We start from the raw sequence: 13,635 nt of genomic DNA, 5'->3' as shown, positions 1-13,635 counted from the left end.
TGCCTTGCCCCACCATCTCTACCTCCATCTCACTATATGACGCTCGAGTTCCCCCAATACTCTCCTAGCCTCTGAGGATGAGAGAGATGTATGCTGTTGACAGAAAAGCCGAATTTGGACTTTCCCCACATCCCACCATTGACTCAGAGACTCATACTCTTCTCTTTGCTGCCTCCACCTTTCCCAAAAAATCTGGAAACCTGAGCAAAAAGTAGCATATTATAAGAGCTTTACATTAAACTTCCAATTGGATGCATGCTGAGGCACTGGTGAAATAGACAGCCGAGCCATGGTTATGTGGTGATCCGAAAACCCCACCGGGAGAATGGTAGCGCCCAGCAGCCTATTGCTCTGATTCCTGGACATGTAAAAACGATCAAGTCGGGCTGCACTCACCCTAGCCCCAAAGACCTTCACCCATGTATACCGTGTTGTGTCAGGAAGTTTAGTTCTCCAAACATCCACTAGGTCAAACTGATTAATGATGTCCCTTAACACTACCACTGACCCTGAATGAGGCTCTTCTCCATTTCTGTCTTTTGTCAAATCCATTGTTCAGCTCCAGTCCTCGTCGACCACCAGCGTCTCCTCAGGCGCAACCTGTGAGAGTTCCTGTCTAAGACCCAAATAGAACCCCCCTCTCTCTCCCTGTGTTAGGCGCATACACATTTATAAAGACAAAACCCATGTTGTTAATTTCTGCTTTTACAACAAGCAGCCTACCCCTACACACCTCCTTTGAGGATCACATTTTTACAGACCGGTACAAAAAGGACTGCCATCCCTGCACTAAAATTTGTCCCATAGCTCAACACACTTGCCCCTTTCCACCAGAGCCCCCAATCGACTTCATTCACCACATCACTATGCGTCTCCTGCAGAAACAACACCTGTACTTTTTTTTGTTTTACATATTCACCCAACAGACTCCTCTTTCCCACATCTCTGACACCATTTATATTGAGTGAGTCTACCCAAAGAGTCTCCATAAAAAGTGGGAGAAAAGCCAGCAAAGAAAGAGACCAATAGCAAAGCTCAAAAAGCCACAGTGCCAGAAAGAAACTATTCATCTAAACAGCGTCTGAAGGTAGACCTTTTACACACTGTTGTGACCCACTTCTTCAACCTAAACCGTTTCCTGGGTGAGAGGACACCATGCCCCTCATTTTTCATAGCATGTTATACTGATCTAACAAACTTTCTCGGATCAGAAAAAAAAGCCTCAAGATGAACTTTTTTCCTCTTGGTCTCATTCAGGAACCTTGTCAGTTCCCTCACCGTATACTTTGACCCCTCTACTTGTCCCCTCTACTTATCAGTTCCGGACCCAATGAAGAGGAGTCTGAAAAAAAGGCCTACTCATCATCCTCTTCCTCAGACTGACTTTCCTCCTCCTCATCTCCATCTCCCATCCTGACCACCTGCCCTTCCTCTCTGGTCAGGGCCTCCCCCCGAGCACCAGGCAAAGGTTCCTTGGTGCCTTTGACCACACCAGCCTCTCCCCTCCCAACTTCTTTCTTCTCCCCCCTTTTCCTTTTCTGCTTGACACCCTCCTCAGTCTCTTACACTTCCCCACTATACTCACCTCATCCACTAGCATAACCTGACTAGTCCCAGCCTCATCTACACCACCATCCATAACCTGACTAGGCCCAGCCTCATCTACACCACCACCCATAACCTGACTAGACCCAGCCTCATCTACACCGTCATCCATAACCTGACTAGGCCCAGCCTCATCTACACCACCATCCATAGCATGACAATGCCCAGCCTCAGCTATGCCACCATCTCTAGCCTGACTAGGCTCAGCCTCATGTACACCACCATCATTGGCATGACTAGGCCCAGCCTCTGCTGCCTGCATCTCATTGCCCCCTGCACGTTGACCTCAATTTCCCCCACTGACCCCTGTACCCTCACCTTGTCCACGGCCTTTTTGTGGTCATGCAAAGCTTTTATGCCGCAAATCCCCACACTCAAGACACCGTAGACTATCTGTGCTGGCAAACCCTGCATAGAGCCCCTCCCCATGCCTCACTTTAAAATGTACATTTAGCTGTTGCTCATTGTTATTCAGAAACATGAACACTTGCCTGCGGTGCGAAACAACATGCTTAACAGCATCCGCCTGAAAACCTGCCGACAGTACATGAAAACTGCTAGCAAACTTACCGAAATGACTGTCACGGCCGTCAAAGGAAGTGGACCAAAGTGCAGCGTGGTTAGCGTACATTTTCCTTTTTATTTCAAAATGTCGCCAACAAAACAACAAACGAAAAACAACCGTGAAGCTTACAGGGCTAAGTGCCACAAACAAAGTTAACTACCCACAACGAAAGGAGGGAAAAAGGGCTACCTAAGTATGGTTCCCAATCAGAGACAACGATAGACAGCTGTCCCTGATTGAGAACCATACCCGGCCAAAACATAGAAACACAATAACATAAAAATCAAAACATAGAATGCCCACCCCAAATCACACCCTGACCAAATCAAAATAGAGACATAAAAAGGCTCTCTAAGGTCAGGGCGTGACAGTACCCCCCCCCCCCCCCCAAAGGTGCGGACTCTGGCCACAAAACCTGAACCTATAGGGGAGGGTCTGGGTGGGCATCTATCTGCGGTGGCGGCTCAGGTACGGGACGCAGACCCCGCTCCACCACTGGCTCACCCCACTTTGGTGGCACCTCTGGTGCGGGGACCCTCGTCGCCGACCCCGGACTGGGGACGCTCGTTGCGGGCCCCGGACTGGAGACCCTCGTTGGGGGCCCCGGACTGGGGACCCTCGTAGCCGGCCCCGGACTGGGGACCCTCGTAGCCGGCCCCGGACTAGGCACCCTCGTTGCGGGCCCCGGACTGGGCACCCTCGCTGCAGGCCCCGAACTGGGCACCCTCGCTGCGGGCCCCGGGCTGGGCACCCCCACTGCGGGCCCCGGACTGAGCACCCTCGCTGCGGGCCCCGGACTAGGCATCCTCGCTGCGGGCCCCGGACTGGTCCCCCTCGCTGCAGGCCCCGGACTGGGCACCCTCGCTGCGGGCCACGGACTGGACAACCTCATTGCGGGCCCCGGACTGGGCACCCTCGTTGCGGGCCCCGGACTGGGCACCCTCGTTGCGGGCCCCGGACTGGGCACCCTCGTTGCGGGCCTCGGACTGGGCACCCTCATTGCGGGCCTCGTACTAGGCATCCTCGTTGCGGGCCGCGGACTGGGGACAATCGCTGGAGGCTCCGGACTGGAGACTGTGGCTGGAGGCTCCGGACTGGAGAACGTCGCTGGAGGCTCCGGACTGGAGACCGTAGCTGGAGGCTCCGGACTGGAGACCGTCGCTGGAGGCTCCGGACTGGGGACTGTCGTTGGAGGCTCCGGACTGGGGACTGTCGTTGGAGGCTTCGTGCCATGACTCCTCACTGGAGGCTTCGTGCCATGGATCATCACTGGAGGCTTCTTGCCATGGATCATCACTGGAGGCTTCGTGCCATGGATCATCACTGGAGGCTTCGTGCCATGGATCATCACTGGAGGCTTCTTGCCATGGATCATCAAGCTCTCAAGAGAAGACAGGCTATGTGCACACTGCCCACAAAATGAGGTGGAAACTGAGCTGGACTTCCTAACCTCCTGCCAAATGTATGACCATATTAGAGACACATATTTCCCTCAGATTACACAGATCCACAATGAATTTGAAAACAAACCCCATTTTGATAAACTCCCATATCTACTGGGTGAAATACCACAGTGTGCCATCACAGCAGCAAGATTTGTGACCTGTTGCCACAAGAGAAGGGCAACCAGTGAAGAACAAACACCATTGTAAATACAACCCATATTTATGTTTATTTATTTTCCCATCTGTACTTTAACTATGTGCACATCGTTATGACACTATATATAGACATAATATGACATTTGAAATGTCTTCATTATTTTGGAACTCCTATTGAGTGTAATGTTTACTGTTCATTTTTATTGTTTATTTCACTTTTGTTTATTATCTACTTCACTTGCTTTGTCAATGTAAACATATGTTTCCCATGCAATAAAGCTCCTGAGAGAGAGAGAGAGAGAGAGAGAGAGAGAGAGAGAGAGAGAGAGAGAGAGAGAGAGAGAGAGAGAGAGAGAGAGAGAGAGAGAGAGAGAGAGAGAGAGAGAGAGAGAGAGAGAGAGAGAGAGAGAGAGAGAGAGAGAGAGAGAGAGAGAGAGAGAGAGAGAGAGAGAGAGAGAGAGAGAGAGAGAGAGAGAGAGAGAGAGAGAGAGAGAGAGAGAGAGAGAGACCCTGTTGTCACACTCCCCCTCCAGAGCCTCTCTCTCATCATCATTCCTATACTCATTTACTCCTACCAACCACAGGACTCAGAGGAGCTACAACTGGCTCTGTCAATGAACTGTGACAAGGTGTTGTTCTTTGGGTTATTCTCCTCCCTCTCTCGCCTTCCGGGAACACTAATTGGCCACATGCAGAGTAATGTGACCAATCGAATCATCCTCGGCAGAGAGCCGGAGCTGCAGATCGGAAGAGCAGAGCGTTGGGCTCAGTCCGGCTCCCACGCCGAAGAGTTCCTGGGGTGACACTTTATTTTCCTTCCTTTACCTCGGGAATACCTTGGGATTTACCCCCCATCTTCTCATCCCACGGATTTGGTGGTTTTCCCGCCCCTGGCCTCGCCTCCTGCCCGGGTGAAAAGGGCACCATCAGACAGGTGATCGCTGGCCCTGGTGCTATACTACGGTGAGTAACCTTATGGATGGACTGGGAGTCAGATGACCCCGGCCACTGAGAGGAAGAGAGAGAGGGTGATACGAGACTGTGTGTAAGAGAGACAAAGAGAAAGGGAGAGAGACACAGCGGCAGAGAGAGAGACAAACATCGATAGAGAGACCGATTGAGAGAGAGGGAGAGGGAGACAAGGAGACAGAGAGGGAGACAGAGACAGAGACAGAGGGAGACAGAGAGAGAAAGAGTGAGAGAGAGAGAGAGACATTGATAGAGAGACAGAGTGAGCGACAGGGAGAGACAGAAAGAGAGACAGACAGAGAGACAAAGAGAGAGACAGACAGAGAGACAGAGAGGGAGACAGACAGAGAGACAGAGAGGGATACAGAGAGAGAGTCAGACAGCGAAACAGAGAGGGACACAGCGTTAGAGACTGAGAGGGAGACAGAGAGATGAGACTATGGTGCATCACAACAGAAAAAGCTGTAAAATCTGTCCCAAAAAAAGTTTGACTTTCAAATTCAAATTGCAAGATTGAGTTTGTGCAACATTCTTGAACAATGTGCAAGAAATTCAAGCAAGAAAAACTTAACCAAGACTGTGTCTACTGTCAATCATGTACATGTAAATGAATACATAAACACAGCTTGTACCCTCGGAGACCCTAGACTGAAGAAGTCAAATAACAGGTCAACTTTTTCCAGCTTGAAGTAACAAAATGGGTGTTTCTTTTCATTTTTAACACATGTTAGATATAGGCCTAAGTAGGACAAAGGGAGGTCAACTTGCACAACCTGTCCAACTCTGTTTCATAACCACAGAGAAAGCATTTACAGGATGTATCTGTAATGTTACTGAGTATAACTGTTTAGCTCCAGGTGGTTAACAGGTTCTCCCCTCTGGAGCTAAACAGTTATAGACTCAGTTATATTATAGATACATCCTGTAAATGCTTTCTCTGTGGTTATGAAACAGAGGCGGACAGGTTGTGCTATTCAACTTCAAGATATGTAAGATGCGGTAATCAATACCAGTGGAGGCTAGTGGAGGGATAAATCAGAGGACAGGTAAAACAGCCTCCTCCTACATATACCTATGCCCCCTTAAACTTTGGCACCTAAGACAAACACTCAATAACATGCTGGTAATGTATTATCTACAATTAACGTATACGCTGGAAAATGGCAAACTCTCCTGCACTGCACTTTGCAGTGATAGAGGGCCCTCTGATGATTGTATCATTGTTGGCTAAACTAAGCTATAGCTTAGGGAGCAATGTAGCCAAGCTATCTCCAACCAACAACCCCAAACAACAACCTCAAACTATCCCAGCAGCCACTGAGCCTACTCATCCATCCACAGAGAGAGCTCACAGAAAGAGTGCTGTTGTTAGCATCATCTAATAGCCGCCGCTATCTCACACACATACTGAGGAGAAAATGGCCGCCAGGCCCAACAGACCGTGGGAGACATTGGAGATTTGTAACCACTGTGTGTGTGTGTTTTTGCCTCCCCTGCACGCCGCATGCCCCTCATGTGACGGCCTCTCTGATGGCCTCTCTCAAGCTGGCATCCCCCAACCTCAGGACAATGAAGCGCTTCTTACTGCACTAACACATAGCCATGCTTACCCATTACCCTATAGCATTTCTGTAATAAAGGTCCCATGCTTGGACTAGAGAGCAGAAGTGGTAGCTAGCAGCTAGCCGCTGCAGCCTGACTTGTTAGCCCGTGCCAGTGATTATTTCTGACCAGTGGTGTAAAGTACTTGAAAGTACTACTTAAGTTTTTTTTCTATCTGTACTTAACTATTTATATTTTTGACTACTTTTACTTTTACTTCACTACATTTCGAAAGAAAATTATGTACATTTTACTCCATACATTTTCCCTGACACCCAAAATGACTTGTTACATTTTGAATGCTTAGCAGGACAGAAAAATGGTCCAATTCACTCACTTATCAAGAGAACATCCCTGGTGATCCCTACTGCCTCTGATCTGGTAAACTCACTAAACACACATGCTTTGTTTATAAATGATTGGAGCATGCCCCTGGCTTTCCCTGGTTTGCTTTATATAAGGAATTGGAAAATATTATATAAAGCAATTATATTTACTTTTGACACTTAAGTATATTTCAAACCAAATACTTTTAGACTTTTACTCAAGTATTTTATTTGTTTATTTATTCTATTTATTTTATTGGGTGATATTCACTTTTACTTGAGTCATTTTCTATTAAGGTATCTTTACTTTTACTCAAGTATGACAATTGGGTACTTTTTCCACCACTGGTTCTGACTGTAACGAATCTGTAATTTAATTAGGCAACATAAGTGCCTCAATATTCCCCAATTAAAATGTTGATGAATAAAACCCCTTAGAAACATAGAATTACTTCAGTGAGGTTCCCACGACATTTAGCAACGATTTCGTCTTTTGTGACTGTCCTCGTGTACAGTCAAGGCTCAGGGCTGGGTTTTACTACTGAGGGTAATTGTATGCGTCTAATACACAGAAAAGAATGACAACACAATTTCCCAGCTGATTTTCTACTTTGTTAGCTGTACAAACATTGCACAGCTTTTGACAATTACATTTATTGAAGTGTGTTTGATTCAAAATAATAGCTTTGTTAGCTGTATATTCCATTTATACTTACAGACAGTATATGGTGAACAATTTACCGGCTATAAACAGGACCGTTTTTTCGCCATGCATCCCTATAAGTCCTTCTGGTCCATGATGTGAGTTAGATACAGCACTTAAAATAATTGTTTGTAAAATGTATGTGCAATGCTCATCTCTTACAGCTAGCAAATACTGTACATACACAATGCAAACAAGAGACTTCATGTGTTCATAAAACACATCTTTAATCTCACAAAATGACATTTATTTTCATATAAACCTCAAACATCATCACACTGTTTGAGGTTTATATGGTTCACAAATGTCCCATCATATAGTCTACAGTCAGTACATGAGGAGGGTGTGTGTTATTTATCCCAGTGATCATCCATAAAGCATTCTAACATGTTTCTGAACAAGACTAGAGAACAGATGGGAGAGATAAGTCCCAGTCTGGTACTGTAGTGATTGTTACCGAGTCTGTTCGTCCAAGATTAAACTCACCACATTCCTGCTCTGCATGTCGCTGTGTTCCACTGACAGATACCCCACTGAGCACATCTCTAATCACCTGCAACAACATTCTAGACGTTTCTGGAAGTTTCTGTCTCTCTCTGTCTGTCCCCCTATGTACATAACTAACTGCATAACAATGTCAAAGTGGATTTGTAAAGTCAAAGTTGTCCATGTTTACAAAGTTATTATAAACGGTCTTCTATGATTCTTGGCATGATTGTGCTTGTTTCCAGATACCTTCATCCTGACCTGCCCACTCGCCTGCCCTCAACCCCTCACCTCCCTGTAACCATGACGACCAAAACAACCAATGACCTGGACGGGAACAAGGTCTCCTCCTCCCCTCTCCTGTTGTCCACATCATCCCCGTCCTACCTGTCTTGCCAGCGCCTAGTGACCAAGGACGGTCACTGCGCCCTGCGGTCCTCCCCTCCCTCCCCGGGCCTGTGGCCCTCCTGGGCATCTGCCTCTGCCTGGCTGCTAGCCCTACAGGTAAAATAAATGAGTTGTCACACACCCTAAATAGTTGAAGAGGTGCTGCTGACTAAACGGAAAAGTAAACTTAACATAAAAAGTTACACACAGACACTCTATGGGCCGGTTTTGCAAACATAGATTAAGACTAGCCCTGAATTTAAACTCTCAATTGAGAATATCCATTGAACTTGATTATAAGACCAGGATCAGGCTTTATGTCTGTCTGGGAAACCAGCAATAATTGAATTGGTATATACACCCTGGCTCTCCCCTGCAGGACCTGTGGGGGGCAGTGGTGTGCCTGCGCTGGCGCTGGGTCCTCCTGGCCTTCTGCACCTCCTTTGTGGCCCACTGGCTGCTGTTCGCCTGCCTGTGGTACCTACTGGCTCACCTCAATGGAGACCTGGCGGTGGAGAACCACGACGCTCCTCCAGAGGGACATGTAGTGTGTGTCAAATACATCACCAGCTTCACCGCAGCCTTCTCCTTCTCCCTGGAGACCCAGCTGACCATTGGGTACGGCACCATGTTCCCCAGTGGGGACTGTCCCAGCGCTATAGCCCTGCTGGCGGTTCAGATGCTGCTGGGGCTCATGCTGGAAGCCTTCATCACAGGTACTTTCTAATGGAGAGGAGCACTTCTCTTTCTCACTTTCTCAGGTTGTTGTTGTCCGTTTCAATGCTGAGGGTGCAGCTGTTTGGTGTTCTTCATCTTGCATTTTTTTTCTTTCTTATTCTATTATTTTACTTTCTTGTTTATACTCAATCTTTGTCTCACCTGGATTTCTCAGAGATGAAAAAACAACACAACATACATATTTCTGAGGAAAACTACTGATATCTACATCCTCACTTTCTCTCTCTCCCTTCCCCACTCTCAGGTGCGTTTGTGGCTAAGATTGCCCGTCCCCAGAAGCGTGCGGGGGCCATCCAGTTCAGCCCCCAGGCGGTGGTAGGTCAGCACCAGGGCCAGCCCTGCCTCATGTTCCGGGCCACCAACCTTCTGCGCCGCCCCCTGGTGGACGTGGAGGTCAGTGCCGTGCTGTACGAACAGAGAGACGACCAGGTCCTGCACCAGACCAACCTGGACTTCCAGCTGGACCGGCTGGGCCCACGCCCCTGCCCCTTCTTCATCTTCCCCCTCACCTTCTACCACGTCCTGGACCGCCACAGCCCCCTTTACCCGGCCCTGCGTGAGGGCAGCGCCAGCCATTTTGAGCTAGTGGTGTTTCTCTCCGCCTCCCAGGAGGGCACGGGCGACGCCTGCCAGAAGAGGACCTCCTACCTGCGCCAGGAGATCCAGTTTGAGCGGCGCTTTGTGCCCGCTATGGGGTTGGACAAGCAAGGCAGGTACCAGGTGAGCAGTCAGCACTTTGGCATTGCCCACTGCAATGAGCCTCTGGACAAGGAGTGTGTGGTGCAAATCAACGGGGATGGGAGTGACAGGATGGAGTAAGGGTGGGGAAGGAAGAGGGTGGAAGGGAAGGATGGGCAGGAAGAAAGGGAGAACGAGGGATGGGAGAAGGGGAAGAGGGTAATAGGTGAGAGGAGTAAGGGACAGAGAGCAACGTGGAATCGGTGGGTTCCGGGGTATAGAATATCTATATATACAGTACCAGTCAAAAGGCTGGGCACACCTACTTATTCAAGGGTTTTTTACTTTATTTGTACTATTTTCTATATTGTAGAATAATAGTGAAGATATCAAAACTATGAAATAACACATATGGAATCAAGTTGTAATCAAAAAAGTGTTAACAAATCAAAATATATTTTATATTTGAGATTCTTCAAAGTAGCCACCCTTTGTCTTGATGACAGCTTTGAACAGTCTTGGCAAAGAGAAATGACAGTCCATCATTACTTTAAGACATGAAGGTCGGTCAATTCTGAAAATGTCAAGAACTGTGAAAGTTTCATCAAGTGCAGTCGCAAAAACCATCAAGCGCTATGATGACACTGGCTCTCATGAGGACTGCCACATGAAAGGAAGACCCAGAGTTACCTCTGCTGCAGAGGATACGTTCATTAGAGTTACCAGCCTCAGAAATTGCAGCCTAAATAAATGCTTCACAGAGTTCAAGTAACAGACACATCTCCAGATCAACTGTTCAGAGGAGACCGCGTGAATCAGGCCTTCATGGTCGAATTGCTACAAAGAACCCACTACTAAAGGACACCAATAATAAGAAGAGACTTGCTTGGGCCAAGAAACATGAGCAATGGACATTAGACCGGTGGAAATCTGTCCAAATTGTAGATTTTTGGTTCCAACCGCCGTGTCTTTGTGAGATGCAGGTAAACGGACGATTTCCGCATGTGTGGTTTCCACCATGAAAACATAGAGGAGGAGGTGTGATGGTGTGGAGGTGCTTTGCTGGTGACAGTGTCTGAGATTCATTTAGAATTCAAGGCACACTTAACTAGCATGGCTACCACAGCATTCTGCAGCGATACGCCAACCCATCTGGTTTGCGCTTAGTGGGACTATCATTTGTTTTTCAACAGGACAATGACCCAACACACCTCCAGCCTGTGTAAAGGATACTTGACCAAGAAGGAGAGTGATGGAGTGGTGCATCAGATGACCTGCCTTCCACAATCACCCGACCTCAACCCAATTGAGATGGTTTGTGATGAGTTGGACAGCAGACTGAAGGAAATGCAGCCAACAAGTGCTCAGCCTATATGGGAACTCCTTCAAGACTGTCTGAAAAGCATTCCAGGTGAAGCTGGTTGAGAGAATGCCAAGAATGTGCAAAGCTGTCATCAATGCAAAGGGTGGCTACTTTGAATAATCTAAAATCTAAAATATATTTGTTTAAACACTTTTTTGGTGACAACATGATCCATATGTGTTATTTCATAGTTTTAAGTTCTTCCCTATTGTTCTACAATGTAGAAATTTGTAAAAATTAAGGAAAACCCTTCAATGGGTAGGTGTGTCCAAACTTTTAATTGGTACTGTATAGTATGTATAATATGTGCGTGTGGGGTGGGGTGGGGGGGGGGGGGTGGGGGGTAGTAACACAGGAATAGAGATAGGGGCAGAAAATTGAGAGTTAGGGGCAATATGGGAGAGACAGTTTTCTATGGCTCTGCTACCTGGTTAAGCAACCATCCATACCAAAGGGCATTTATCCAGTGGATTGAAGATCACTAAATTGTAGAGCATGTTCTAGTTACCTGTGATCTCTAGAACCAACAGGCACATTCACTGCCATGAAGGATGATATTCCACAATCAATAACACTGTGCTGCTATGGAATACACTCTGGCTGCATTTACACAGGCAGCCCAAATCTGATATTTAGTCCAATTATTGGCAAAAGAGCTTATCTGATTGGACAAAATACCAACTTGTGATAAAAAATATATATATATTTTGTATATACAGTGCCAGTCAAAGTTTGGACACACCTACACATTCAATGGTTTTTCTTTATTTGTACCATTTTCTACATTGTAAAATAATAGTGAAGACGTCAAAACTATGAAATAACACATATGGAATCATGTAGTAACCAAAAAAGTGTTAAACAAATAAAAATATATTTTAGATTTGAGTTTCTTCAAGGTAGCCACCATTTGCCTTGACAGCTTTGCACAGTCTTGGTATTCTCTCAACCAGCTTCATGAGGTAGTCACCTGGAATGCATTTCAAATAACAGGTGTGCATTGTTAAAAGTTTATTTGTGGAATTTCTTTCCTTCTTAATGCGTTTGAGCCAATCAGTTGTGTTTTGACAAGGTAGGGGTGGTATACAGAAGATAGCCCTATTTGGTAAAAGACCAAGTCCATATTATGTCAAGAGCAGCTTAAATAAGCACAGAGAAATGACAGTCCATCATTACTTTAAGACATGAAGGTCAATCAGTGCGGAAAATGTCACAAATGTTTTATGTTTCTTCAAGTGCAGTCCCAAAAACCATCAAGCGCTATGATGAAACTGGCTCTCGTGAGGAGAGCCACTGGAAAGGAAGACCTAGAGACATCTCTGCTGCAGAGGATAATTTAATTGGAGTTACCAGCCTCAGAAATTGCAGCCCAAATAAATGCTTCACAGAGTTCAAGTAACAGACACATCTCAACATCAACTGTTCAGAGACTGCGTGAATCAGGCCTTCATAGTCGAATTGCTGCAAAGAAACCACTACTAAAGGACACAAATAAGAAGAAGACACTTGCTTAGGCCAAGAAACACAAGCAATGGACATTAGACCAGTGGAAATCTGTTCTTTGATCTGATGAGTCCAAATTTTTTATTTTTGGTTCCAAATGTTGTGTCTTTGTGAGACGCGGAGTAGGTGAACGGATGAACGCTGCATGTGTGGTTCCCACTGTGACACATGGAGGAAGTGTGATGGTGTTTTGCTGGTGACACTGTCGGTGAAGTATTTGGAATTCAAGACACACTTAACCAGCATGGCTACCACAGCATTCTGCATTTGTTTTTCAACAGGACAATGACCCAACACACCTCCAGGCTGTGTAAGGGCTATTTGACCAAGAAGGACAGTGATGGAGTACTGCATCAGATGACCTGGCCTCCACAATCACCCGACCTCAACCCAAATGAGATGGTTTGGGATGAGTTGGACCGCCAAGTGAAGGAAAAGCAGCCAACAAGTGCTCAGCATATGTGGGAACTCATTCAAGATTGTTGGAAAATGATTCCATTTGAAGCTGGTTGAGAGAATGCCAAGAGTAGGCAATGCTTTCATCAAGACAAAGGGTAGCTACTTTGAAGAATCTCAAATATAAAATGTATTTTGATTTGTTTAACACTTTTTTTGGTTACTACATTATTCCAAATGTGTATTTCGTAGTTTTGATGTCTTCACTATTATTCTACAATGTAGAATTCAAACCCTTGAATGAGTAAGTGTGTCCAATCTTTTGACTGGTACTGTATATATATCAGAATTTGGCTGTCTGTGTAAACGCAGCCTCTGTAGTCTAGAGGAGCGTACTTAGAAAGGTGACAACTCAATGTCTTCAATAATTTTAAACTGAGGTATATAATATTGAACTGTCAGAAGTTTCTGTCATGCATTAGAAAATATCAGTTGATTTAACTGAAAATGTATTAGATTACTGCCTTAAATGTTTATAAGAAGTCTTCACTGAAATCAGTGTGTGCCTATTTACGCCAAATATTAGCCAAGATTAAATGTAATACTTTGTTATACATTGATTACACATGTTCAATATGTAAAATGCTATGACTTTAGATTGAGCACTTTAGTGATAGGTTAAAGGTTTGGAGAACGATGTCAGTAGATCATCT

The 13,635-nt window shown here is 46.0% G+C and overlaps 1 protein-coding gene across 1 annotated transcript; it reads left to right on the top strand.

The window, feature by feature from the left end:
- The first annotated feature begins 4,358 nt into the window (after positions 1-4,358).
- On the top strand, positions 4,359-11,330 carry LOC139549438 (inward rectifier potassium channel 13-like). The gene is made up of 4 exons (XM_071359934.1): positions 4,359-4,734; positions 8,103-8,361; positions 8,624-8,960; positions 9,227-11,330. The coding sequence occupies exons 2-4, from the start codon at positions 8,161-8,163 to the stop codon at positions 9,799-9,801; spliced, it is 1,113 nt and encodes a 370-aa protein (XP_071216035.1). The 5' UTR covers positions 4,359-4,734; positions 8,103-8,160; the 3' UTR covers positions 9,802-11,330.
- The last annotated feature ends 2,305 nt before the right edge of the window (positions 11,331-13,635 follow it).

This window comes from Salvelinus alpinus, chromosome 22, assembly GCF_045679555.1.
Source record: "Salvelinus alpinus chromosome 22, SLU_Salpinus.1, whole genome shotgun sequence".
Lineage (NCBI taxonomy): Eukaryota > Metazoa > Chordata > Actinopteri > Salmoniformes > Salmonidae > Salvelinus > Salvelinus alpinus.
Note: the sequence above shows the minus strand (reverse complement) of the source record. Positions and strands in the feature narration are given on the sequence as shown.